The sequence below is a fragment of the Gorilla gorilla genome, chromosome 10 (genome assembly GCF_029281585.2).
Source record: "Gorilla gorilla gorilla isolate KB3781 chromosome 10, NHGRI_mGorGor1-v2.1_pri, whole genome shotgun sequence".
Lineage (NCBI taxonomy): Eukaryota > Metazoa > Chordata > Mammalia > Primates > Hominidae > Gorilla > Gorilla gorilla.
Genome location: NC_073234.2, coordinates 51316168 through 51342459, shown reverse-complemented (window position 1 = coordinate 51342459; position 26292 = coordinate 51316168). Strand labels below are relative to the sequence as shown.

The following is a 26292-nucleotide window of genomic DNA, read 5'->3' as shown; positions in this document are numbered from 1 at the left end:
TTAATTTAGTATTACTCACAGAATGGAAAGAAACTTACCTCTGTAACCAATAATTACTTCTGGAGAGTAAAATTGGAATGAGGAAGGAAATTTGACATTTAACTTTATAACACTAAAGTATTTAACTTTATTCCTGGTATTTATTACTTTCACAATTAAAAAATTAAAACACAAACAGCAATCACAGATTTACCGTCTTAGAAACAAAGTCATGCAGGCGCATCCCTCCATTACTCTGTGGCGTGCCCACACTGTCTGTCTCAGTTCTTGGCTCCAGCTGCCTGCTGTTCAGGGTGGAGTCACTGTTCCAAGGTTGTAAAGTACCTAGAAAACAAGCAACTTTTAAGCTTTGTGTCTTAAGTATTTTGCTCCTTCTAAATTTTAGCTCCAATTTTAACTGGGAGATAAACAGTAATCTGTTATCATAGCCAAAAGTGAGAACTAATGGCTATGTAAAAAAATAGCTTCAAGAAAAACTAAAGTTATGCAAGTGGGCTAGCAATTCAAAGGTAAAGCATGACACAAGCAGTTCTCTGGTCCTCTGTATGCAGCAGTAAGAAACTACCCAATACATCCAATCCCCACCTCCGGAGGGTTCTAAGAAACCAACTCTCCAAAATTTTGCTAGTTGTTTTACACAGGCCAGTTTAGTCACAAATTCAATGGACCTGTTTTCCTTCGGCTCCTGGTCCAATACGGCACAGTCTCAATAGTGGACACAGCTTCGATGGGCCCGCCATCATTGGGAACAGTCACTGTAGTTTTTGCAACTATGGATTCATTCCCCTGCAACAAAAGTAGTAATGAGGAAAGACAAAGAATCTAACTTACCCTCCACTATAGGGTATTTTGGAGCAGGTAAAAAATTCCTTAGTCTTAGTCAAGACTTAAGACCCCAGTCTGAAACTTTTTTTTTTTTTTTTTTTTTTTTTTTGAGACAGAGTTTTTCACTCTACCGCCCAGGCTGGAGAACAGTGGCGTGATCTCGGCTCACTGCAACCTCCGCCTCCCAGGTTCAAGGGATTCTCCTGCCTCAGCCTCCTGAGTAGCTGGGATTACAAGCATGCGCCACCACACCTGACTGATTTTTTTTTTTTTTTTTTTGAGATGGAGTCTCGGTGTGTCACCCAGGCTGGAGTACAGTGGCCCAATATCGGCTGACTGCAAGCTCCACCTCCCGGGTTCATGCCATTCTCCTGCCTCAGCCTCCCGAGTAGCTGGGACTACAGGCGTCTGCCACCATGCCCAGCTAATTTTTTGTATTTTTAGTAGAGATGGGGTTTCACTGTGTGAGCCAGGATGGTCTCAATCTCCTGACCTCGTGATCCACCTGCCTCAGCCTCCCAAAGTGCTAGGATTACAGGCGTGAGCCACCGCGCCTGGCCGACTGATTTTTGTATTTTTAGTAGAGACGGGATTTCGCCATGTTGACCAGGCTGGTCTCGAACTCCTGACCTCAGGTGATCATCCACCTGCCTAGGCCTCCCAAAGTGCAGGGATTACAGGCGTGAGCCACCGCGCCTGACCTGAAACATTCTTATGTTGAAATCTGATGTTTGGCTGGGTGCAGTGGCTCATGCCTGCAATCCCAGCATTTTGGGAGGCCAAGGGGGGAAGATCACTTGAGCCCCGCAGTTCGAGTCATCCTGGGCAGCAAGGAGAGACTCCCCCTCTACTTTAAAAAGTAAAAATAAAGAAATCTCATACTTAAGAAGATAAACATAGGTCATGGGGGTATATATTCAGGCAACTAAGACTCACTCTGACAGTTGTTTACTTAATCAGAGTAATTCCATTCATATGGATAAGGATCCTACTGCATAGAAAAACTTTAACCAAAGGCCAGGCACGGAGGCTCACGCCTGTAATCCCAGCACTTTGGGAGGCTGAGGCAGGTAGATCACCTGGTCAGGAGTTCGAGACCAGCCTGACCAATATGATGAAACCCTGTCTCTACTAAAAATACAAAAATTAGCCAGACGTGGTGGCATGCGCCTGTAATCCCAGCTACTTGGGAGGCTGAGACAAGAGAATCACTTGAACCTGGAAGGTGGAGGTTACAGTGAGCCAAGATGGTGCCATTGCACTCCAGCCTTGGCAACAAGAACAAAACTCTGTCTCAAAAAACAAACAAAAACTTTAACCAAACATCATGTCTCTCAAAACAATGCTGCAATGCTGACTCAGAGAAGTTTTAATGCTTGGGGCCAGTAATCTCTGTTACCTTGGCCTGACTATTCTTACCTGGTCTACTGTGGAGCCAATGGAACGAGTTTTCTTTACAGGTCCAGGGGGACCATCAACAAACTGTCGGCTAGTAGAGCGCTAGAAAGGAGACAAAGACCCGTAACTTTAATGCCAAGCAGATCTGAAGCACAGAAGATAAAATTATTCCATCAGACAACCTGGATACAGGTCCTGGGGATTAGGGCTACAGTAAATAACAAACAATGTGTTCTCTCTCTCTCTCTCTTTGCCTATTTCCACATGAAGAATAAGCTGTTTCAAAAGAATATGTTGTACAAAAATGCTCTCAGTGCCCTAGAAAAAATGAGCAAGCTGTGGAGAAATTTAGATGACACCACCAGAAAAAGTACAGCTGTAATCCTAACTAAGGACATGAAATCTTGGAAACATATTAAGTACCCTAAACAAGCATACACAGATAGATCTCTATATATCCCATTATATGAAGCTTATATTAAAGCACAAAAGTTCTGTGTAAAAATTCATATGACAATTCAAAACAAACTTAAGTTTATCCTTTTCCACTGTATGAATGAATTGAAATGCAGCCTAAACAGTGAAATGGACAGGATTCTGTCCTAAGTTACTACTTCAAAGAGTACCAGTACTGGTTGGGAGCAGTGGCTCACGCCTGTAATCCCAGTACTTTGGGAGGCCGAGGCAGGTGGATCACCTGAGGTCAGGAGTTCAAGACCAGCCTGGCCAACATGGTGAAACCCCGTTTCTACTAAAAATACAAAAATTAGCCAGGCATGGTGGCAGACACCTGTATCCCAGCTGCTTGGGAGGCCGACGCAGGAGAATTGCTTGAACCCGGGAGGCGGAGGTTGCGTTCAGCCGAGATCGCGCCATTGCACTCCAGCCTGGGAAATGAGCAAAACTCCGTCTCAAAAAAAAGAAAAAAGAAAAAAAAAAAAAGAATATCAATACTGTCCCCACAGCATGAATTCATTTGTAGTATGTGCTTAACAATGGCTAGAGCAACATGTCAGGAATGCAGTATCATGGCAAAATTTCCAAAAATAACTCCATTATTACTTTGTTTAAAAAAAAGACTAAACAAACCATACATACCCTCTTTTCTCTCTTCTTCAGTTTGAAAGTCTTCACCAAAGAAGAGTCCCAATCCTGTTGACAATTACACTGTATTAATTTCTTTTTTTGGTTAGGCCATCCCTAAACCCTGTGCAAATAAATTTACAGAGAACTTTAAAGGCTTCTTCAGTCAGGCTACCTAACGTACAATTCGGGGAGGGTTAGAGAAGGGAAGGTCTCAAGTATTGTAGCTATAGAGCTATAGTAAGTTAATGTGCTTTCTTTGAAAAATTGAAGCTATGATAATAAAATCAGGAATCAATACCACAGAGGCAAGAAAAGGTTAAAGAATCAAATTCTGCCGTGAGTATTTCCAGTGGCTGATCCTTTATTTCTGATTATTTTTGTAATTAGTTTTAGAACTTACAGAATGTTAGGCACTATACTGATCGTATTAGATGTGATTCTTGCCCCCAAGGGATTGCCACTGTCTAATCAAATGCTCTGCATAATATTGCCACTTCACAAGTTCCACAGTTGCCAGGCGATGGCTCACGCCTGTAATCCCAGCACTTTGAGAGGCCAAGGTGGGCGGATCATGAGGTCAGGAGATCGAGACCATCCTGGCTAACAGGGTGAAACCCCGTCTCTACTAAAAAAATACAAAAAAATTAGCCAGACGTGGTGGCGGGCGCCTGCAGTCCCAGCTACTCGGGAGGCTGAGGCAGGAGAATGGCATAAACCCGGGAGGCGGAGCTTGCAGTGAGCTGAGATTGCGCCACTGCACTCCAGCCTGGGTGACAGAGTGAGACTCTGTCTCAAAAAAAAAAAAAAAAAAAAAGTTCTGCAGTTTAGGAACTTAGTCCCTAAAACATGTTCACCACTGAAGAACTATTTGTCTTTTATTGTGGTCTCATTTCAATTCACCTATTTTAACTATTTGCATTCATTTTAGTAGTTACCTGTGATTTCCTTACTCCTGATCATCCCTGAAAACAATATCTAGAAACAGTGGTATACAGCAAATAATAGCTTAGCTAAATAAATTTAACTTCCCCAAGTCATGGTCCAGTAATTTAGTAATTTAATCAAACAACATGGTTGTTTGATTCAGCTTCAGTTACAAGAAATTTCGTATAATAGGTCTAGCTCAAAAATCAACTGATAATATGATCTAGTTTTATTATATATTCCAGACCTCCACTATATAATTCCCTATTTGAGAAAGGTGATGCCTAATATTGTTATCTATAAAATGGCCGTATTTTCCCTGGTCAAACACTGAATCTGAACAGAAAACTCCTAGCCATGTAACAAGTAGTTGTCACCTGTTTTGCTATACCAGAAAACCAGTCACCAAAAACTTCCTGATTTGTTTTGTTTGCTAGTTTTCAGCTAGCAACAGAAAAGATGCACAAATCAATGAACTATATCAAAGACTGTATCAGGAGATGACCTTTTATGCAGAAGCATCACTGTAAGTTAAAAGAAGTGTGCCGCCCCATAAAAGCAGGGCAACAAATAGTTTAACATGTTAACCATTGTTGATGAAAGCATTATATAGTGCCTAGAAACTCTAATCACACTTTTCTGGCTGAAATCCCAGGACCTTGGTTTCCTTCTAATTGTGAAGTATGACTATGCTTTCCCCAAGAACCAAACTAATTCAGAAATAACGCACAAGTCTATTTAAGAGCAGCAAATAAACCCTGACGACATACAGTCTTGCTAATATTTTTATTATTAGCTGGGGCTTTAATAAGTCAAAATATAATCAGTTAGTACATGTGGCACACAGAGATCTATTAAATGAACTCAACTTATGCCAAATTCTGAATTCTATATTCTCACTTCAGAAACTAATATATAAGCCAGTCTCTTATAGCTCATGTGGATTTATATTTTAAATTGCTAGCTCAGAATCTATAACACATCAACTAATAAAATAGTAATATAGGATGTTCAGAAGAGAAGACAGGAGAGATATTCCTGGGGAAGCAGAGGTAAGAAAAGTAGGTAATTCTCAGAGATCAAATGTTTATTACCAGTGATTCATCAGTCTTGTCAAAGCTGATATCTGATAAAATGGAACCAGATTCATCAATGGTTGATAGTCTAGATCAGTGAAACAATATAACGTTAGACATGGTAGACTGTGGAATGTAAAATTCACCAACATTCAGAACAAGTCCTACTGGTCAGGTAACATCAGTTAATTTCATAGCAAAATCTTCACTATAGAGACAATTACAATCTCAAACCCTGTGGTAGGCTACTTTGTATGGTTTCCACGGAGGAGTGTGTGTGCATGATGAGTACAGGTGCAACACAGTTGCTTTTTCAGCAAAGACCTTATAAGGGCAGTTGAAAGTTACTCAGGGTTATGGGTGCTATTCTCTACCGAGTTTGTATTACAGGCTACTCCAAATTCACAAAATCAAGGGAATGAAGTTTAATTTGATCCCAACTGTGCTGGTTTCTACAAACAAGAGTATTACCCAACACTGACTTTTTAAGAAATTAAGCCTGTACATCTTCTTAGTTATAAAGATTCCCCATAAAACAACCAGGCAACAAAATAAATAGCTGACCTTTCCCTACATATTGTACTGGGGATGTTAAATTCAAAGCCTGGTTGAGACTATTTTAAACAGTGGTGCAGTGGAACCAAAATTATTGTCTGGTCTTGGCTCACAGAGGCCTTTCTAAACCAGAAGAGCTGTAAGAGCTCTCTGGAGAGCAAACACTGAAAGTATTGCTGAACTGCCACTTTCACCTTTGGGTTTCTTAGCAATGCACAGGATTAGTTATTGATGTGCAATTTAGCACCAACATCAAAATTTTATCCATGGTGAAACAACATCCTTAAGAAAGATTTTAAAATAAAATAAAATAAAATATACAGGGACATCCCTGTGCCTTTATTCCCCACCTACTCTCCCCGCAAAATCTTTTTCTGCTTTTTTCAGCACACATTCTAGAAGAAGTATATTTAAGAATTCAGATAACAAGAATATCTGACAGCTGTGTTGCTTGTGATCGGATAACAACAGATGCAGTTCCTCCACCTTTTGTTCCCAGCATTGCTGCTGGATGGTTGGCCTCTGTTGAGAAAAGCCAGAGCTGATTTTTGCTCCTCGCTTAGTTGAATGCTGCCAGATGTGTCACACATGAGCATCTCTCGAATCAGCTGAATCTGTCGTTCCTACAGACCAAAGCAGAGTAAAACATCATAACTAGCCAGGGGAGAAAGCTTCACCTCAAGTTTATGGGACAGGCAGACCAGAAGACATTAAAATGCAGCATTATGCAAATGGGCCTTCAGGAAGGCTGCTACACCAATAGCATATTAATTCACATCAAACCCAGATTGTGTCTCTGATTTCTGACTGGTAAAATGAACTACATCTAGAACAGCGAAGTTTCTGCTACAAGACTTTTGGATTAACCTGCTAATCCAAGAGGAGAATAATGCAAAATGAGAGTCCCAAAATAGATTTCACATAGCAAAAACACTTTACTGTCATTTTATCAGGACAAATATTGGCTTCTACGGATCAAAGCAGCCACCCACCTCTCTAAGTAGTGCAACAAAATGCATTAAAATGGATACAAAGCTATAATGCACTGGAACCAGACAATCTGAGTTTACTGAGGCATCTAACACTGTATACCAAGATGGATTAGTCCCTCCCAGTAAAGGCTTTCCTTTGCACTATGACCCATCCTGGCACATCAAAATGATAGTGTTCTGTGTCAGTCACATTGCTCAACTGGTTGAATACATCTAGCCTTTTACCCTGAATTAGAGAGGGGTGATGAAAAGAAGAGTCACAGTTGTCTTGCCTGTATGTATGACAAAGTACCAGCTACTCATGTAAGGATGGATATTCCGGGTAGCACTTAAAATAAACAATGAAGGATGGCCAATATCTTGTGACAGATCAACGTTAGGATCTCCCTCCCTCCCTTTTCCTCTAATTCTTTAAGTTCTCATTTGAAATCTGTCTGTTAAGTAAGTTTCAAGTCTAAGTGACAAAAACATTTAAATTTCAAATTATGAAGAACAAGATTCCTAGTCTGCAATTTCAGCTCTAATCATGGGCAAGCTGTTAAAGAACAGGTCACTTTCAGTTCTTTAATGTGGAAGAAGAAACTAGGTATATTTGGCAAGTGGAAACTGTCAGACAATGCCTTCCCCCTCCCGCATCATCACTGTTCTAGCATGGAAAACAATACACACCAGCTTTTCGCAGTCAGCCTCAGCTCTCTGTCTCCGTTTGATCTCTACATCCACCTGATTACGTGCATGCTTCAGCTTAACATCCAGAGCACTTCGCTCAGTCTCTGCTTTCATCAAAAGATCCTTGTATTTCCCCAGCTCATGGTCAGTCCTCTGCCACTTTTTACGGAAATCCTCAAAGTCCTTCGCCAACTGGATAAATTCTGAGGAAAGGGGGAATCTTTAATAATTCAAGCACCAAACAGAGTATAACTGCTCTAATAAATGAGTAATACGGTTAGCTTTAGTTGAAATTCATAATTAAGGAACCAGCTGAACTATGGGCAAATCCAGCTGAAAATAACTAGGAGCAGATCCTGGATATGTTTGTCACTCTGATGAGAACTTTGTGGGTAGCAATTCCTATTTCAATAGGCCACTTACTTTTGGCTTAGCCAGTGGCATCTGCTATGGAATATGTAACTCATTAGTCACCTGGCTCCAGATGTAACACTAACACTGAAAGCTCCTGAACAGAAGGCAATCAAAGGGGGATACCTTTGGGGCAGCTGTCATGCACCAGGACAGTTACAGCTATAAAACAAAAACAGTTTCCTTTACAGTCACGCATTGCTGCACCAGAGAGATGTTAAACAGCAAATTCAGATGTAACTGCTGTAATATGCTCCAGTAGATGTAGATTAATATTACAGATGTCTAGGCCTACAATTCCATTTGGCTATATAATTATACAAATATTGATTTGAAAGTAAAAAGCCAATTTGCTTTTGCTGTTTAACACTGCCCTGAAGGGTATGTAAACATTCCAGTTGAAAAAAAAAAACCGGAAGAGAAGATCAAACTAGCTTTTGGAACATCCCTGATAGCAGAATGTGAAGTCTCTTCAAATGTCTGCAAAGAGAACATCACTTCCAAGGCAGCATCTCAAAGGAAGAAGATAACCCTGTTGGCATTCATTCTTATCTCCTGCTATTGGCAAAGCTGTTCTGCAATGTATTTGCAAAAGTGCCTTACAATTTTCTAGTTAACCTCCGTCTACCTCTAAGGATCACTCTCCACCAACATCAAGGAAGAACGTCTCAAGGTGTACATCTGCTGCTGGTCAAACTAACCCAGTTTACAACTGAAACTAGGCCAAATTCACACACAGCTAGCAGATTCTTAGGTAGTAAGGGCACTTTTCCCCTATGAATTTAACCTAAAAGCATAGAAACAATACATAGTCCTTTTTAAACAATTTTAATCATTTGACCAAATATCAAACTTACAAATCAGGATACCAATTTGTTCCAGAAAAACCAAGTCATAAGGAAACTTTAGTTTTTAGCAAACCACAAATTTCAGCAAAATAGGTTATTATGACCTAGTTATCTTAAACAATGCGAATATCAACAATTAAAAAATATTACAATTCAAATAGTTTTAAGAAATAATATGCTGGGTTAGTTAGTCTGGAACATACTACTTTTTTGTGGGTTTTTTTTTTTAGCTTAAAGAAAAAAACATATATGTTTGCAAACTAAATACCGTACGCATACACACTCAAAATATTTACTGAACTGAAAAACAATTTTGAGAATAAAAAGATTTTCATCTGACCTAATTTTGCTGGTTTGTTTGTTCTTTAGGATACTCCTTTTATTAAATTACTGCTTCAGCTTAGTTTAAGTCAGACCCAAAGGAGAACATTTACATACCTGATTAATATATTACTTTTTGTGTGTGCAGGTGAGAAATGTGGAAAAAAAAAAAAAAAAGATATTACTTTTTTTTTTTGAGACACAGTTTCACTCCTGTTGCCCAGGCAGAAGTGCAATGGCGCAATCTTGGCTCACTGCAATCTCCGCCTCCCAGGTTCAAGCAATTCTCCTGCCTCAGCCTCCCGAGTAGCTGGGATTACAGGTGTGTGTCACCATGCCCAGTTAATTTTTGTATTTGTAGTAGAGACGGGGTTTCACCATGTTGGCCAGGCTGGTCTCAAACTCCTAACCTCAGGTGATTCACCTGCCTTGGCCTCCAAAAGTGCTAGGATTACAGGTGTAAGCCACTGTGCCCAGCCTACTTTTCACTTTTGAGACAGTCTTCCTCTGTCACCCAGACTGGAGTGCAGTAGCACGATCTTGGCTCACTGCAACCTCCGCCTCCCAGGTTCAACCAACTCTCCTGCCTCAGCTTCCTGAGTAACTGGGACTACAGGCATGTGCCATCACACCTGGCTAATTTTTGTATTTTAACTAGAGATGGGGTTTCACCATGTTGGCTAGGCTGGTCTCAAACTCCTGACCTCAAGTGATTGACCTGCCTCAGCCTCCCAAAGTGCTAGGATTATAGGCATAAGCCACCACGCCCGGCCGAAAGATACTATTTTTATGTACAATTCTGCTATGAGCAAAGTTTACTGGGATTGGGTCAGAAGGCATTTTGGGCCATAGATCAGAAACAATTTTGATGTTGAAGACCAATAATCATGGCACTGTTTTGGTCAGTTGGTGAATCACAATTCAGCTTGGTACTAGCCTGTCATGAAGTGCACATTAAAAGCTTTATAAAATTCAGGCCGGGCACAGTGGCTCATGCCTGTAATCCCAGCATTTTGGGAGGCTAAGGCAGGCAGATCACTTGAGGTCAGTAGTTCAAGGCCAGCCTGGCCAACATGGTGAAACCCTGTCTCCACTAACACAAAAATTAGCTGGGTGTGGTGGTGTGCGCCTGTAATCCCAGCTACTCGAGGAGGCAGAAGTCGCAGTGAGCTGAGATCGTGCCATTGCACTCCAGCCTGGGCAACAGAGTGAGATGCTGTCTCAAAAAAAAAGAAAAAAAAAAAAAGATTTATAAAATTCAAATTACAGTACCTCCTTTAAAAAGTTACGTACACCGTAAACTATGAAGTGCCCCTATCAAAAAAGAGGAAAGAGAAGGGAAATTTCCTCAAAACAAATTGAGGGTGATCTTTGATTTATTTAAAATTTAAAAATCAGGATTTGGTTCATAGCTCAGCAAGCAAATTTAAGTGGGTCCAGAATCCTGATTTTTTTTTTCCATTTACTCCCGGAGGCCTTTGAACAGGCTCTTCCATTTGCCTTCCCTACTACCCTCTCTAAGCTTCTTAAAGACAAAGACCCTATGTCTTCTTTGCTCTTTTATCTCCAGTGTTGTAACCTGCCTAGCACACAGTAGACACTTGAAATAATCTGTTGAACAAATGAATGAATGAAAAGCCGCTGTTCAAATTAAATTTACCAGCATCCAAGACCACCTTACCAGTTTAATCAAACTTACCTCCCACCACTATGCAATAAATACCCCTCTAGCTAAACCAGTCTGTCCCTGCCCCCAGAACAGAGGCATTCCTGCCTTCTCACTTGTGACCAAGCTATGCACTCCAAATGGAATGCCCTACCTACTCTTCTTTACATACCCATTTACCAAGTCCCATCTGGTCTGTGAATCTTTTCCTAATCAGTTTGCTACACATTAAATTTTTCTAGATTACCCAAAAGCATATATTTTGATACTTGTACTATCTTCTGTTTCATGAGAAAAAAATCCTGTCTCTGAAACTAAAATACCGTAATCTTCTTGAAGACAGGCAATATGTCATATATACTTCAGTATTTCCTACTATGCATAGTGTAGCACAAACCTAGTATGTCACTGGCACACAATAGGCACCTGATAAATGTTAAATTATACTTATTCCTAATTTATACACCAATGATTTGTTTTTAAAAAGCTCAGGCAGCTTATGAAAAATTAAAAATAGAACATAAAAACTGTGTGGACTGGAGAAAACAAGACAACAAAATATGCTATTAAAGTCATCTTTTTAAAAATATTAACTTTCATTCTGATCTTCCTGTAACTTGGACTTAGCTCTCTTTTTTTAACTTTTTTTTTTTTTTTTCTTTTTTAAGAAATGGAGTCTCACTCTGTTGCCCAGGCTGTAGTGCAATGACATGATCTTGGCTGACCACAACCTCCACCTCCTGGGTTCAAGCGATTCTCATTCCTCAGCCTCCCAAGTAACTGGGATTACAGGTGAATGCTACCACGCCCGGCTAACTTTTTGTATTTTTAGTAGAGACGGAGTTTCACCATGTTGGTCAGACTGGTCTTGAACTCCTGACCAAGTGATCCACCTGCCTTGGCCTCCCAAAATGCTGGGATTACAGGTGTGAGCCACTTTGCCCGGCCTGGACTTAGCTTTTTAAAAAACAACACAGGCCAGACACGGTGGCTCACGCTTGTAATCCCAGCACTTTGGGAGGCCAGGGCAGGTGGATCATCTGAGGTCGGGAGTTCGAGACCAGCCTGACCAATATGGAGAAACCCCAGCTCTACTAAAAATACAAAATTAGCCAGGCGTGTTGGCACATGCCTGTAATTCCAGCTACTCGGGAGGCTGAGACAGGAGAATCACTTGAATCCGGGAGGTGGAGGTTGCGGTGAGCCGAGATCTCGCCATTGCACTCCAGCCTGGGCTGGAAAATTCTGTCTCAAAAAAAAAAAATGAATACAAAAAAGAGAAAGAGGAATGAAGTTAATAATGAAAGGCAAGAATAAGGAGTCAAGGGATACTTGGGCATGTGGGGAATTCCTAAGGATCTAAGAAGAGTACAGGCTGGGCACAGTGGCTCACGCCTGTAATGCCAGCACTCTGGTGGGCCAAGGCAGGTGGATCACTTGAGGTCAGGAGTTCAAGACCAGCCTGGCCAACATGGTGAAACATCACTACTAAAAATACAAAAACTAGCCAGGCTTGGTGGCATGCGCCTGTAATCCCAGCTACTTGGGAGGCTGAGGCAGGAGGATCACTTAAACCCACGAGACGGAGGGTGCAGTGAGCTGAGATCGCACAACTGCACTCCAGCCTGGGCGACACAGTGAGACTGTCTCAAAAAAAAAAAAAAAAAAAGAGAAAAGAGGACAGACACTGGGGTGGATGCACAAACCTGATTCTAGTGTCTAAAAAACACAGGGTCACTTTAGTTCCTCAAAAGAAAAACACAGGGTCACTTTAGTTCCTCAAAAGCCAACATTTGCCCAGGTGCGGTGGCTCACCCCTGTAATCCCAGCACTTTGGGAGGTCAAGGTGGGAGGATCACTTGAGGTCGGGAGTTCAAGACCAGCCTGACCAACACGGAGAAACCCCGTCTCTACTAAAAATACAAAATTAGCCGGGTGTGGTGGCGCATGCCTGTAATCCCAGCTACTCGGGAGGCTGAGGCAGGAGAATCACTTGAACCTGGGAGGCGGAGGTTGCAGTGAGCTGAGATTGCGCCATCGCACTCCAGCCTGGGCAACAAGAGTGAAACTCTTGTTTCAAAAAATAAAAATAAAAAATAAAAAAAGCCAACATTCCAAATTAGAGATCTGGAGAAGGAGGTAAAATGTACCTCTGTTTTATAATAGAAATAAATGGGAAGGTAAAAATTCGCTTATACAATAAAATCAGGATTTCTGTAAAAATAAATATCTTGGGAGATTTTTGGCATAATCATTTCCCAAAGTATTTTCACAACTAATATCTCAATTTATGCCCAAATCCTCGTAACACTCCCACAAAGAAAATAAAGATGTTTAAATTCCTATTTTATAGGTGGAAAAACAGACACAGAAATAACAGGTAAAAGCCAGCACTAGTTATCAACACTCTTAAACCACAGATTCTTCCCTCTGCCCCCATATTCTATCAGTTGCCTCCTTCTACAGGTCTTATTATCACAATCTCTTCTACCCATTTCTCCCTACTTCCATCTTCACAACCACCATTCCAGTTAGGGCTGTTATTGCCTCTTTCCTGAGCTATGACAACCATGTCATTCCTAGTCAGTGTCCCAGCATCCACCTCTAATGCAGACTACACCTCTGCCAGTGTAATCTTCCCAAAGCACGGTTCTGATTATGTCACACCCCCTTACTCCTATTTCCCTCAAGTCCCACACCCTCTTGCTCTGCTCGGGCTGTCGCCTGATCTAAAATACCCCCTTTCATCTCTGCCTCTTGGGATTCTACCCTACAGCTAAAGCTCAGCTCAAACCCTTTCCTCCATGACACCATTTAGTCATCCCTTTCCCTCAACTCAAAAATGCTAGAAGCCCTGATAGGTTCTCACAAAATATTTGCTGAATGAATCTGAGTTTTAATATCTCTTATTCCATACTCTAGTCCCCACCACACTCTGATCCATCTTCTGAGATGATGTGACCTCAAAGAGAAACCTAATTAGTATGCCATTGTGGTTACTGAGCTGGTACCAGATGACAGGGTCATGCAGCAGCTATTAGAGAGAGAAAATAGAATATTGTTTTGAAAGGCCTGTAAGTGGATAAGAGCTATTAAAAACATCAATCAATTCAAAGAAAATATTGAATGGCATAAGCAAGATACCACAAGTAAGTACTATAGAAATAAAAAAAGTTCAAGACACAGTTCTTACATTAACACCAGTGAGGCTGACTTGAGAGCAACATTTACTAAATTAGGTATTAATGAAAATCTGAAATAGGAGAGGATGGTAATACAAAGAGAAGCTGGTATAGAATAATTCCCTTGGATCACATGTCAGTACCATCATCCCCATTATTCTTTCTTGCTAATTTATTTCCCAGACTGTTCCTTTCTTAGCACCTCCTTTTTCTCCCCAGCTCACCACCCCATCTCAATTCTCTTTATTATTTCCCCCCAGGAATTGGAGTCTCACTGTCACCCAGGCGGGAGTGCAGTGGCACAATCATAGTTCACTGTAGCCTCAAACTCCTGGGCTCAAGTGATACTTCAGCCTCCTGAGTATCTGGGACCACAGGCATGTGTCACCACACCCAGCTAATTTTTTTGTTTTTGAAACAGGGTCTCGCTCTGTCCCAGGCTGGAGTACAGGAGTGTGATCTCAGCTTACTGCAACCTCTGCCTCCCCAGTGATCCTCCCACCTCAGCCTCCCAGGTAGCTGGGATCACAGGAGCATGCCACCACACCGGCAGGTTTTTTTTTTTTTTTTTTTTTTTCTGTAGAGATGGGGTTTTTGTGGCCAGGCGCTCATACCTGTAATCCCAGCACTTTGGGAGGCTGTGGTGGGCTGATCACTTGAGATCAGGAGTTCAAGATCAGCCTGGCCAACACGACAAAACCCCATCTCTACTAAAAATACAAAAATTAGCCGAGTGTGGTGGCGGACATTTATAATCCCAGCTACTCGGGAGGCTGAGGCAGGACAACTGCTTGAGCCAGGGAGGTGGAGGTTGCAGTGAGCCGAGATCACACCAGTGCACTCCAGCCTGGGTGACAGAGTGAGATTCTGTCTCAAAAAAAAAAAAAAAGAGAGAGATGGGGTTTTGCCATGTTGCGCAGGCTGGTCTCAAACTCCTGGACTCAATCGATCCACCCATCTCAGCCCTGCAAAGTGCTAAGATTACAAGCATGAGCCACTATGCCCGACCGCTAATATTTTCAGAGACAGTCTTGCTATGTTGCCCACTGGCCTCAAGTGATTCTTCTGCCTCAGCCTCCTGAATAGCTGGGAATACAGGTGCAAACCACCAAACCTGGCTCTCAATCCTTAATTATTTAGCATCAAATATATGAAGCAGGTGAAAGCAGATGCCTAGTATCTCCTTCAAAAAGAAATTATGGACTGGGCCTGGTGGCTCATGCCTATAATCTCATCACTTTGGGAGGCAGAAGTGAGAGGACTGCTTGAGGCCAGGAGTTGGACACCAGCCTGGGTAAAATAGGGAGACCTTATCTCTACAAAAAATTTTTAAGGCCAGGCGCAGTGGCTCACGCCTGTAATCCCAGCACTTTGGGAGGCCGAGGCGGGCAGATCATGAGGTCAGGAGATCGAGACCATCCTGGCTAAGACAGTGAAACCCCGTCTCTACTGAAAATACAAAAAACTTAGCCGGACGTGGTGGCAGGCGCCTGTAGTCCCAGCTACTCGGGAGGCTGAGGCAGGAGAATGGCGTGAACCCAGGAGGCAGAGCTTGCAGTGAGCCGAGATCGCACCACTGCACTCCAGCCTGGGTGACAGTGACAGCCTGGGTGACAGCCTGGGTGACAGACTCCATCTCAAAAATAAAAAAAAAATTAAAAAAATTAAAAAAAAATTTTTTTAAAGTAGCTGGGCATGGTGGCGCAACCTGGGTGACAGAGTGAGATTCTTAAAAAAAAAAGAAAAAAGAAGAAATTATGACTTTTTCCCACTTCAACTGAAAATGCTTTATAGAACACAAAGAAAATCCAGGATAAAAAAAAGACAACTACTACTCTAAAGAAAAAAGCAACATCCTAGTAAATTTTTCCCAGTTCATGGCACAGAAAATAGTGCCAACTATTCAGTGGAAAAAGAATCTTGATAATAAAAGCCGGGCACGGTGGCTCACGCCTGTAATCCCAGCACTTTGGGAGGCCGAGGCGGGCGGATCACCTGAGGTCAGAAGTTCAAGAACAGCCTATGCAACACGGCAAAATCCCGTCTCTACTAAAAATACAAAAAATTAGCCGGCCGTGGTGGTGTGCGTCTGTAATCCCTGCTACTCGAGAGGCTGAGACAGGGAATCGCTTGAACCCAGGGAGCAGAGGTTGCAGTGAGCCGAGATGTCGCCACTGCACTCCAGCCTGGGTGACAGAGAGAGACTCCATCTCAAAAAAATAAATAAATAAAGATAATAAAAAAGCCTGGCTAAAACCTATTAAGAGCAGCTATAGAAAAGAATTTTAGTGACCATTTAGAATGAGTGCCCATTAGGCTTTGACCACGTAAGTGATCACTGCTTTCTTTTTAGGTAACCCAAATGGAAAACAACTTTAAGATTGGAAAATACTTCAGCTTTGTAAAAATCCCAAATTTGAAATCTGTTTTTCCTTTGGACAGGCCAGCTCAGAATGACTTACGGACTTCATTTCCTTCACTGAGAATCTCCACCCGGCGCACAAGCTGCTCAAACAGATTCCGCACATTCAGCATCATAGTATCCATCTTTCTGCCAAGAAATCAAATATACATTAGGGGTCCTGCCTTCTCGCCCACAACAAAAGATTCTATAGCAATCCAGCCATCAGTGACCAACATCTGGACTCTTCCATTTATAACTATCATTATAAGAATCTCAAGCTAACAACAGATGTTTTGTGTGATTCTTATTACAAAAAACAAACTTGGAATGTTTAAGACTCATCTGAAAATTGGAAAACCATTTCAGACCTTTGAATATAACAGCCCCTCCAATCACTTTGGAGCAGAAAACAAATAGGAAAGAGCATGTCAGTTCATTACCAAGTGACTGACCAACAACAAAATGTGGTTCTTCAAGTCAAGCCTATTGATTAATATAATACTTTTGCCAGTTTATTCCTTGTGGGCTTTGAAGACCTACAATGTAACTTAAAATATCTATTTTTAATTTCATTTTTAGCTAATGCCTCTGTTGCAACTGCCTTTTAAAATGCAGGACATGGTCAGCACATTTCCTACCAAAAGCACAGATGACGTCACATGAGTGATTAAGTGGGAAAATCGCCAGCTCAGCAGCACAAGAATTATTTCTGTAATGCAGGGCTCTCTGCTGGGCTGCGTGCAGGAACTACGTCTAATAAATTTATACTAAGTAGAGGCAAAGGATTATGTTGTACCACATTCTGGCATCAGAGAGACAATACACCACCTTCACAGTTCGAAGGGCAAAGCAAAAATCATTTGCTACTGTGTCCTGTATAGTGAATTTCACACTTTGTATTTCCCCCCAAAGGCCTGCTGGTACTACAGAAAAAACAGTGTCGTCACAGGCGGTTCTATTCCAAATAGACTTTAACTGGGAACACTTTGAGGAAATAAGATCTTCACTTAACAGTCAAGAAAGAAAGACATTAACTGGATGTTATGAAAACTATCAAGGAAATGAAATAAAAAGTCAAATTTTATTAGAAATTTAATGTCCTCAGAAATACCATTAAAGGATTCTTGTGTTTCTCTTAACCAGTGCTTCAACATTCTAGTCCAGGTCCTTGTTTCCTAAATAAAATTTTAAGAACTCTTATGAAGGGTTAGTGATTTTGCAATGTTTACAAGATTGCACCACAAGCTATGAGAGCAAGAAAAAATATATAAAAAAGCACAAAGGACAAAGAATATATGAACATAGGCTGGGCACGGCAGCTCACGCCTGTAATCCCAGCACTTTGGGAGGCCCAGGCGGGCGGATCACTTGAGGTCAGGAGTTCGAGACCAGCCTGAGCCAACATGGCAAAACCCCGTCTCTACTAAAAACACAAAAATTAGCTGGGCACAGTGATGTGTGCCTGTAATTCCAGCTACTTGGGAGGCTGAGGCAGGAGGATCGCTTGAACCTGGGAGGCAGAGGTTGTAGTAAGCTAAGATGGTGCCACTGCACTCCAGTCTGGGTGCCAGAGTAAGACTCTGTCTCAAAAAAAAAAAAAAAAAAGAATATATAAACATAAAGATATTTTATATTAAATGCTGCAGAATTATACATTTATACTCATATGATAATTGCTATAATAGAAAAAAAGTTCTCAGTTCCAAGCCTGGATGCAACATATACCTGAATCAGGGCCGGAAACCAAGATTTTCAAACGGCAAGTATCTGTTCCAAGCTACATAATCACAGCAAGCTGCTAAGCAACCAGACCAACAAATTTATTACAAAGATCTTTCTCTAAACGAAGAACAAAACTAAAAGGATAGCATTAAAACCGGCAGGAAGAGCTGTGGAATTCATGGAGATGCCATGGATTTAACATATAATGAAATAGGCAACATACCCTAAGTGCTACAGGACAGAAACAGGGGCAGGACATTGGGTAGTCAATTCAAATGTTGATTTCCTTTGGCTCTTCTGAGGTAAAAATGGAAGACTCTAATCAGTAGTTTTAATATAAGGTATTGCTTTCTATCATCTCGGCATTCACTTATATATCGTGAGACTATAAGACAGCTCAATACCACAGCAAAACTTCTATCTGTCCAAGAATTCAAAAAGGAAAATTTCATGGTGCTAGGATGTTGAAAACTGGTTGTTTAAAAAAAAGCTTTTTTAGGGGGGGTTTTAAGTCTTAAATTACAATATAACCTGTTCTCTTGTCCATTTTTTTAAATTTTTTGAGACAGAATCTTGCTCTGTCCCCCAGGCCAGAGTGCACTGGCGCCACCTCAGCTGACTGCAACCTTTGCTTCCCAGGTTCAAGTGATTCTCCGGCCTCAGCCTCCTGACACTGTTCTACTCTTCCTGTTCATGTCCATCAACTACGCTACTCACTGACCTACCCTATCCCATACACTACTGACTTCCAATTTTGATTTCCCTATTTTTATCATTCTCTCAGTCGCTCAGTTCCAAACTTCAGAATCACCTCCGGTTCCTCCCCTTCCCACAGCATAATCACTAAACCTTGTGTACTCTTCTCTCATGTATCTACCATACCCACCCCCTTATCACTTGCAGGTTGTCACCACTCACTTCAATTGCACTCCCTGCCTCCAGACCTTCCCCTACTGCTTCAGGCAGTTGCCACTCAGATACAAACTCTTTGCACTTGAATTAAACTTTACCATGTGATTCTGCCCTGTGTCCCAGCTAGAATGTAAATTTGAGTGGAGAAACCTTACATGTGGCACTACTATATTACACACACAAGCATGTAGCATTTAATATGATGCTCACAAAAAAAAATTGGTAAGTGTTAATTCAGAGAACAAACACACACATATCTGTGACGCTATGGTCAAAAGAATTTCCATTCTACCTCAACATCAACGTGTAATATAGTTTAAAGCAAAAAGAACAGTTAAAAGTGGGAGAGGGAGCAGAAGTCCTGGGACAAGATGGGTGTGGTGGTGCGTGCCTGTAGTCCCAGCTATTCAGGAGGCTGAAGTGGGAGGATCACTTGAGTCTAGGAGTTTGAGACCACCCTGATCATCACAAGACTGCCTTCTCTTAAAATAAATAAATAAATAAATAAATAAATAAAAAGGTCCTGGGACAAACCTTTAGCTCTTCTATCTACCAGTAGTATAATCTTCAGTAAATCACTTAAATTCCAAGACTCATCTATAAAGTGAAAACAATAACACTTGCTCTATTTACCTCATAGAATATTACAAAAATTTTAAAATGTATAAGTTTACAATCTCACTACCAAAATATAAGGTATCTTTTAGTTGGTATGAAGTGAGTTTCTTTTGTTTAGGTTTGGTTTTGGTCTGATAGTTGTTACTTCCATCCTAAAACAGTGATTCTCAAATCTAGGTGTTTCCCCCCCAGGCTGTCTCCAAATAAGGATATCAGTAAATTCAGAATTTTAGACCATTTTTTAAAATAATACAATTAGAAAGAAAAGAATCCAGTATTTACTAGGTGCTTTGAAATGATTCGGGCACTAAACTACACACTTCACGTACACTTTTTCTTTAAGTGAATTTGACTTTTTTTTTGAGACAGTGTCTTGCTCTGTCACCCAGGCTGGAGTGCAGTAGCACCATCTCAGTTCACCGCAACTTCCATTTTCAGGGTTCGAGTGATTCTCCTGCCTCAGCCTCCCGAGTAGCTGGGATTACAGGTGCCCACCACCAGGCCCGGCTAATTTTTTTTTTTTGTATTTTTAGTAGAGATAGAGTTTCACCATGTTGGTCAGGCTGGTCTCGAACTCCTGACCTCTAGCAATCTGCTTGCCTCGGCCTCCCAAAGTGCTGGGATTACAGGCGTGAGCCACCATGCCTGGCCTCACTAACTTAATTATCTCCATTTTACAGACAATGGGCAACTAAGTCCAGAAACCTTAAATTAACTAATAAATGTCGAGTTCTCATTGAAACCCAGGTCTGAGTCCAAAATCTATATTCTCTCCAACCCAACACATTGAAGAGATGATAAGTTACAAAAATATCAATTAGACCATATATGTTGCAGACCTACTCAGAGACCTCCTCCAAACCATAACATGTCATACAAACAGCAACACATATAAAACACAAATTATAGCTGGAACCCAGACCAAGAAGAATCAAGGAAACAGCAAAATTTGGCCAGGTCTAGGCTTTTAAACAAGCTGTTCTAGATGAGGTTTGCTGCTTCTGAAGAGTTATTTTTTCCTCTAACATAGATTTACTTAGGGTAATCCAAAAATGGCACTAGCAGAATATAATCCTCTTCTCTTTATATGCTAGGGGACCATATATTTTTATTAACATTCTACAGAAGTGACTCTCAGGAATTATTTATAGATGACAAAAATATCTTTCTATATCAGTACTAACTCTGATATCTCAGCCAAATTGTAACTCAAAAAGCTAAAATTTACTCGCCCTATTCAACGTCAATTGAAAATAGTTGTAATTTTCCTGCTGGGTCACATTTTCACCCTCATGAATACTTGTTTATTTCCCCCCATGTATTATTTAGTCCATAGCTAGGAGATACACTAACGTGAAAGGAAACAAAAACAAAGTCATATTGTAGTACATTGCTTTTGCAGCTGTAAAACAGCTGTCACTTTCCACAACAGAGACTGCTGCCTTTTCGGGAAAGCTGAAACGATCCCTGCGTGCAGCAAGAAACTCAGTTTGTGGAGCACTTTAAACCAAAAGGTGCTAGAGAATCTCAGCTGTTATTGATGGGGAGCCCCAGAGGTGGAGAAGTCAGTATGTTACAGATTCCCAATCTGTGAGTATCCCTAAGGGAGCAATCTGGAAACACCATGAAAGAGTCTCAGCTGGTTGTGATTGCTTTGAGCCCCCAATTTAATTTCAATCACCCAGCCAAGAGGTAGATATCATCCTTCAGAAAAACAGACTATTACAGATCTTACTGCAGGGTATCCTGGGAAAAGTCTCTATCCTCTTCTTCCTCCTCCTTCAAACAACATTATTAAGAGACCTATATATCAGGTTTTTTAGATGCATCAAGGGTGTTAAATACTTTAAGACAAAGCAATGAAAGGTTGCTTGAGTTTTTCAGGAAAGTGTTTTAATGAAAAACTTTCCCACAAACATTGCTAAATCTGGAGATTTCCAAGAAATCAACAATATAGATTCCCTGCTGTCAAGGAAAACCATTCTCAAAGATAATCTCAGTACTTTAAGATCCTTTCATAGGAACACATTTGAGGACAATGTGAGGACAATTCTTTTCCTGAAATGTCCAGCTTCTGCTTCACTGTAACGAAAGTCTCCAATACAACTGGCAGACAGAAGGATTATCTTGAAACCAAATGTTCTTTATAAGCAAATCACTTGCAGAGAGTAAACAAAATGTTCTCAATCCAACATGAAGACTAAAATAAGAGAAGATTTGAATTGTGATTTTTCAGAAAATTACTAGAAGTTCAGCATACTGAATACCTCTTTTTTTCCCTGTGAATTCTTCCTATTCTGGTCTTCCATCCTTCAAGGTCTAGAATAAGTCTCACCAATTCACTGAAGCCTTCCCTAACCATTTCAGTCCAAAATGATTTCCTTTATTATCTATAACATTCATTTAGCAGATACAAAAATACTGTTTATCATTAATCTTCTATGTTCAAAAACTTAACAGTAAAACAGGCTAGGTGTGGTGGCTCACGCCTGTAATCCCAGCACTTTGGGAGGCTGAAGCAGGTGGATGACCTTAGGTCGGCAGTTTGAGACCAGCCTGATCAACATGGAGAAACCCTGTCTCTACCAAAAATACAAAATTAGCCAGGCATGGTGGTGCATGCCTGTAATCCCAGCTCCTTGGGAGGCTGAGGCAGGAGAATCGCTTGAACCCGGGAGGCAGAGGTTGCAGTGACCCAAGATGGCGCCATTGCACTCCAGCCCGGGCAACAAGAGTGAAACTCTGTCTCAAAAAAAAAAAAAAAAACAAAACAAAAACAAAAAATTAATAGCAAAACAAAAATCTCACTATCCTAAACAACTATATGTACCACCTGATCTAATCTTTGCCCATTTTACACTGTTATTTCATGGTGTTACAATCATACATTACATATAATTTTGTGTTTGCTTCTATCATGTTTCCATTAAGTTCTAAAGAGTTGATGAACAACTGTTTAACTATTCTCTTCTTTGGACGTTTAGGTCATTTCCAGTTTTTCACTTACCTCTGCCTGGAATCTCTTGCATGGTCACTCTCTCACCTCAAATATCTTTACTCAAATGCTGCTTTGTCAGTGAGGTCTTCCCAACCATCCTATTGTAAATTGCAGCCTTTCTCTAACATTACCCTGCTTTACTTTGTTCCAAAGCACTTCTCTCCATCTAACATACTTACATATTTATTCAGTTTACTGTCTGTTTCTCCTCTAGCTTAAGTTCCAAGAAAGCAGCGATTTTTGTGTTTCCTTCCCTGATGCCTAGAACAGTACCTGACATTTGGTAAATGACTAATAAATATTTGGTGAATAAATGAATTGAGCATTCCTATGGACAATATTTTTCTTCAGGTGACTGTTTTCCTTAGACTAGATTTCCAAGGCTAGGAGTGCTATATTAGGGTGTAAAAACATTTTATGGCTCTTAATAGTGCCAAAAAGTTTTCTAAAAGGGATGTACTAATGCACAGTACTTTCAACAGTGTATAGGCTTACCAGACTCACCAGTTATCTTTTTAAGTTCTGTTACCCCAAATTAACTGCACATTCTTTAAGACCAAATAAGACTGTCTTCTACTTACACTTTGCACTTAAGAAATACCTATTGAATGAAAGTAAACAGGCCAGGCATGGTGGCTGACACCTCTAATCCCATCATTTTGAGAGGCCAAGGCAGTCTGATCACTTGAGGCCAGGAGTTCAAGACCAGCCTGGCCAACATGGTGAAACCGTATCTCTATTAAAAATAAAAAATTAGCCAGGCATGGTGGTGCACACCTGTAATTCCAGCTACTCCGGAGGCTGAGGCAGAAGAATCATTTGAACCCGGGAGGCAGAGTTTGCAGTAAGCCAAGATCGCACCAATGCACTTCAGCCTGGACCACAGAGCAAGACTCCTTCTCAAAAAAAAAAGAGAAAAAAAAAAGTAAACTAGTACAACCTTTATGGAAAACAGTATGGAGACTTCTCAAAGAACTAAAAATGGAACTACCATTCAATCCAGCAATCCCACTAATGGGTATAAGGGTAAGAAATCAGTATATCGGCCGGACGTGGTGGCTCATGCCTGTAATCCCAGCACTTTGGGAGGCCGAGGTGGGCAGATCAGGAGGTCAGTAGATCAAGACCATCCTGGCTAAAACGGTGAAACCCCGTCTCTACTAAAAATACAAAAAATTAGCCGGGCGTGGTGACGGGCGCCTATAGTCCCAGCTACTCGGGAGGCTGAGGCAGGAGAATGGCGTGAATCCGGGAGGCGGAGCTTGCAGTGAGCCGAGATCGCGCCACTGCACTCCAGCCTGGGCGACACAGCGAGACTCCCTCTCAAAAAAAAAAAAAAAAAAAAGAAATCAGTATATCAAAAAGACCCCTGCATTGATATGTTTATCACAGCAGAATTTACAATAGCAAAGATACGGTATCAACCTAAGTGTTCATCAACGAAGGATTGGATAAAGAAAATGTAATCTATAGATAGACAGACATACACCACAGAATACTACTCAGCCATAAAAAAGAATGAAATCATGTCTTTTGCAGCAACATGGATAGAACTGGAGGCCATTATCCTCAGTGAAATAACTCAGAATGTCAAATACCGCATGTTCTCACTTACAAGTGAAAGCTAATCAATGGGTACACAGACATACAGAGTGGAATAATACACACTGGAGAATACAAAAGATGGGAAGGTGGAGGGGGCTGAGGGTTGAAAAACTACGTATTGGGTACAATGTTCACTATTTGAGTGATGGGGACACTAAGAGCCCAGACCTCACCACGACGCGATATATGCATGCAAGAAATCTGCACTTGTACCCCCTAAATATACAAAATTTTTTTAAGTCCCCTCCAAAAAATAAATACCTATTGAATGATTAAGCTACAGGAAAGGCGCCTTCTCTAAACACCTACAATAACTCGGAAAGCTTATTTACCCGACACATTAGAAAGATAATGCTTTCTTAAAAAAAAAAAGGGCTTATCTACCCACCTACCCCCACTTTCCTACACACACCTCTTGGCCTACGGATGAAATCCTGTGAAGAGAAATGTACGTGAAAGTGTACAAGTAAGGCCTCGTTGTTACTGAGGGTAAGAATTAGGATGAGAAGGACAAGATGTCATTGCCTTGGCTTGCCTCCCTAGACACACGCGACCCACGAAGTAGAGGGGCTCCACTGCAGGCCGCCCGGGCCTCTCAAACACCAGGGCTCTTCCCTTCGAAAACGATGGGGTGTCACTCCAACCACTCTTAAACTCGTATCTGACTGACTCTTCTTTAGGATGACTCCTGCCCTGGTCCAGCCACCACCTCAAAAAGACGCCCCCGGCTTTCCACAAAACCCGGCGCCAAGACAGAAGCCCCCGACCCTCCCAGGCCGCGTCCATTCGACCTGCCACGACCCCCACCCCAGAAAAGCCCGAGTGGAGAGGCTGTGGCTGCCGGCCTGTCCCGCTGTCCCGCTGTCCCGGACCCCCGCGGCGGCCACGGCTCACCACACGAACACTCTGCTTCCTATCACAATCCAGCGCCAGACGCACCTGGTCTGGCACCCCCACTACTCACTTCAGTCAGCCTGGCCCCACCTGGGCCGCCCTTCACTTCGCTCCGCGCCTCACCCAACAGCAGAGCAGCGCCGCGCCGACAGCTCCGGTTTGAAAACCTTCACCAACCAATCACAGAGAAATTTATTCCTCCCGCGCCGTCCCTCTACGGTGTGACGTACGCGTCAGGGCCACGCGGAGGTGACGGGAACGGGAATGAGCATGCGCATTCTGACAAAGCGAAGCCAAAGGTGGCCATTTTGACTAATGTCAACGGTTTTTGGGTTTTTTTTTTGTTTTTTTTGTTTTTGCGGTGCCCTTTCCGGAAGTCATTCAGGATGCCATATTGACTAAGGGCAAGTGGTACTTCTTGAATGCGAATTATTCTTGGTCTCACTGTCTGCGGGACTAGGGCCCTTGGAAACGATTAACTGAACAATGTCAGGTCTCACAGTAGAATCAGAAGAATACCAGGAGTTAGAAAAGCAGTTAGTTTCAAGCACATTCACTGAGCTATATTATCCCTTCCATTGATGTATCCATTCAGACTTTTATTTGACACACATTGAATGAGCCCACATCATCACAAGCACTCCACTGGGAATCGGAAAAATAAAGATGGTTATGGTCTCTACTGTCCGGTAGCTACGAATGGAGGCGATAGCTCTAGGAAACAAAAATAAATACAAAATGAAAATAAAATACTATAATTCCATTTAATAAACGTTATTTAGAACCTGGCATTGTGCTAGCACAGGAGCTTTCATGCTTTTTAAAAACTCTGGACCCACAGTGAGAAATACATTTTACGTTACAACCGGGTAATGAAAACTCTGCTCATCCTTACTACATGCAAAGTACCCAGAACTCACTACTCAACAACGCATGGCTACCCGCAATTTGGAAAAATACTGGCTGGAGCATACAAGAAGCACTGTGGTTTAAAGGAAAGATCACTTACTGTCACATTGGTCCTTAATTTAAAAAAAAAAGAAAAGAAAGATCACAGATTTGGGGGAGGGAGATTAGGGAGATGTTGGTCAAGAGATATAAAATTTCAGTTAGAGGAAAATTTAGATCTATTGTACAACACAGTGACTGTAGTTAATAACAAAGTATAATGCATTTGAAAATTGCT

At 41.5% G+C, this 26292-nt stretch overlaps 1 protein-coding gene across 5 annotated transcripts in view; it reads right to left on the bottom strand.

The window, feature by feature from the left end:
* The window catches only part of RACGAP1 (Rac GTPase activating protein 1), a 35168-nt gene extending 9811 nt beyond the window's left edge, over positions 1 to 25357 (bottom strand). Inside the window, exons 1-9 of one of the 5 annotated variants that reach the window (XM_019039326.3) lie at positions 25177 to 25357; positions 16416 to 16504; positions 7526 to 7728; positions 6351 to 6487; positions 5328 to 5397; positions 3322 to 3375; positions 2245 to 2325; positions 669 to 786; positions 194 to 324 (exon numbers count right to left, since the gene is read on the bottom strand). In XM_019039326.3, coding sequence (XP_018894871.1) covers positions 194 to 324; positions 669 to 786; positions 2245 to 2325; positions 3322 to 3375; positions 5328 to 5397; positions 6351 to 6487; positions 7526 to 7728; positions 16416 to 16500 — 879 coding nt within the window. In that variant the 5' untranslated portion in view covers positions 16501 to 16504; positions 25177 to 25357. Of the gene's footprint in view, positions 1 to 193; positions 325 to 668; positions 787 to 2244; positions 2326 to 3321; positions 3376 to 5327; positions 5398 to 6350; positions 6488 to 7525; positions 7729 to 16415; positions 16505 to 25106 lie in introns of those variants that run through there. The other 4 variants (XM_019039327.3, XM_055357265.1, XM_019039329.4 and 1 more) reach the window with 4 other exon arrangements.
* Positions 25358 to 26292: the final 935 nt, after the last annotated feature.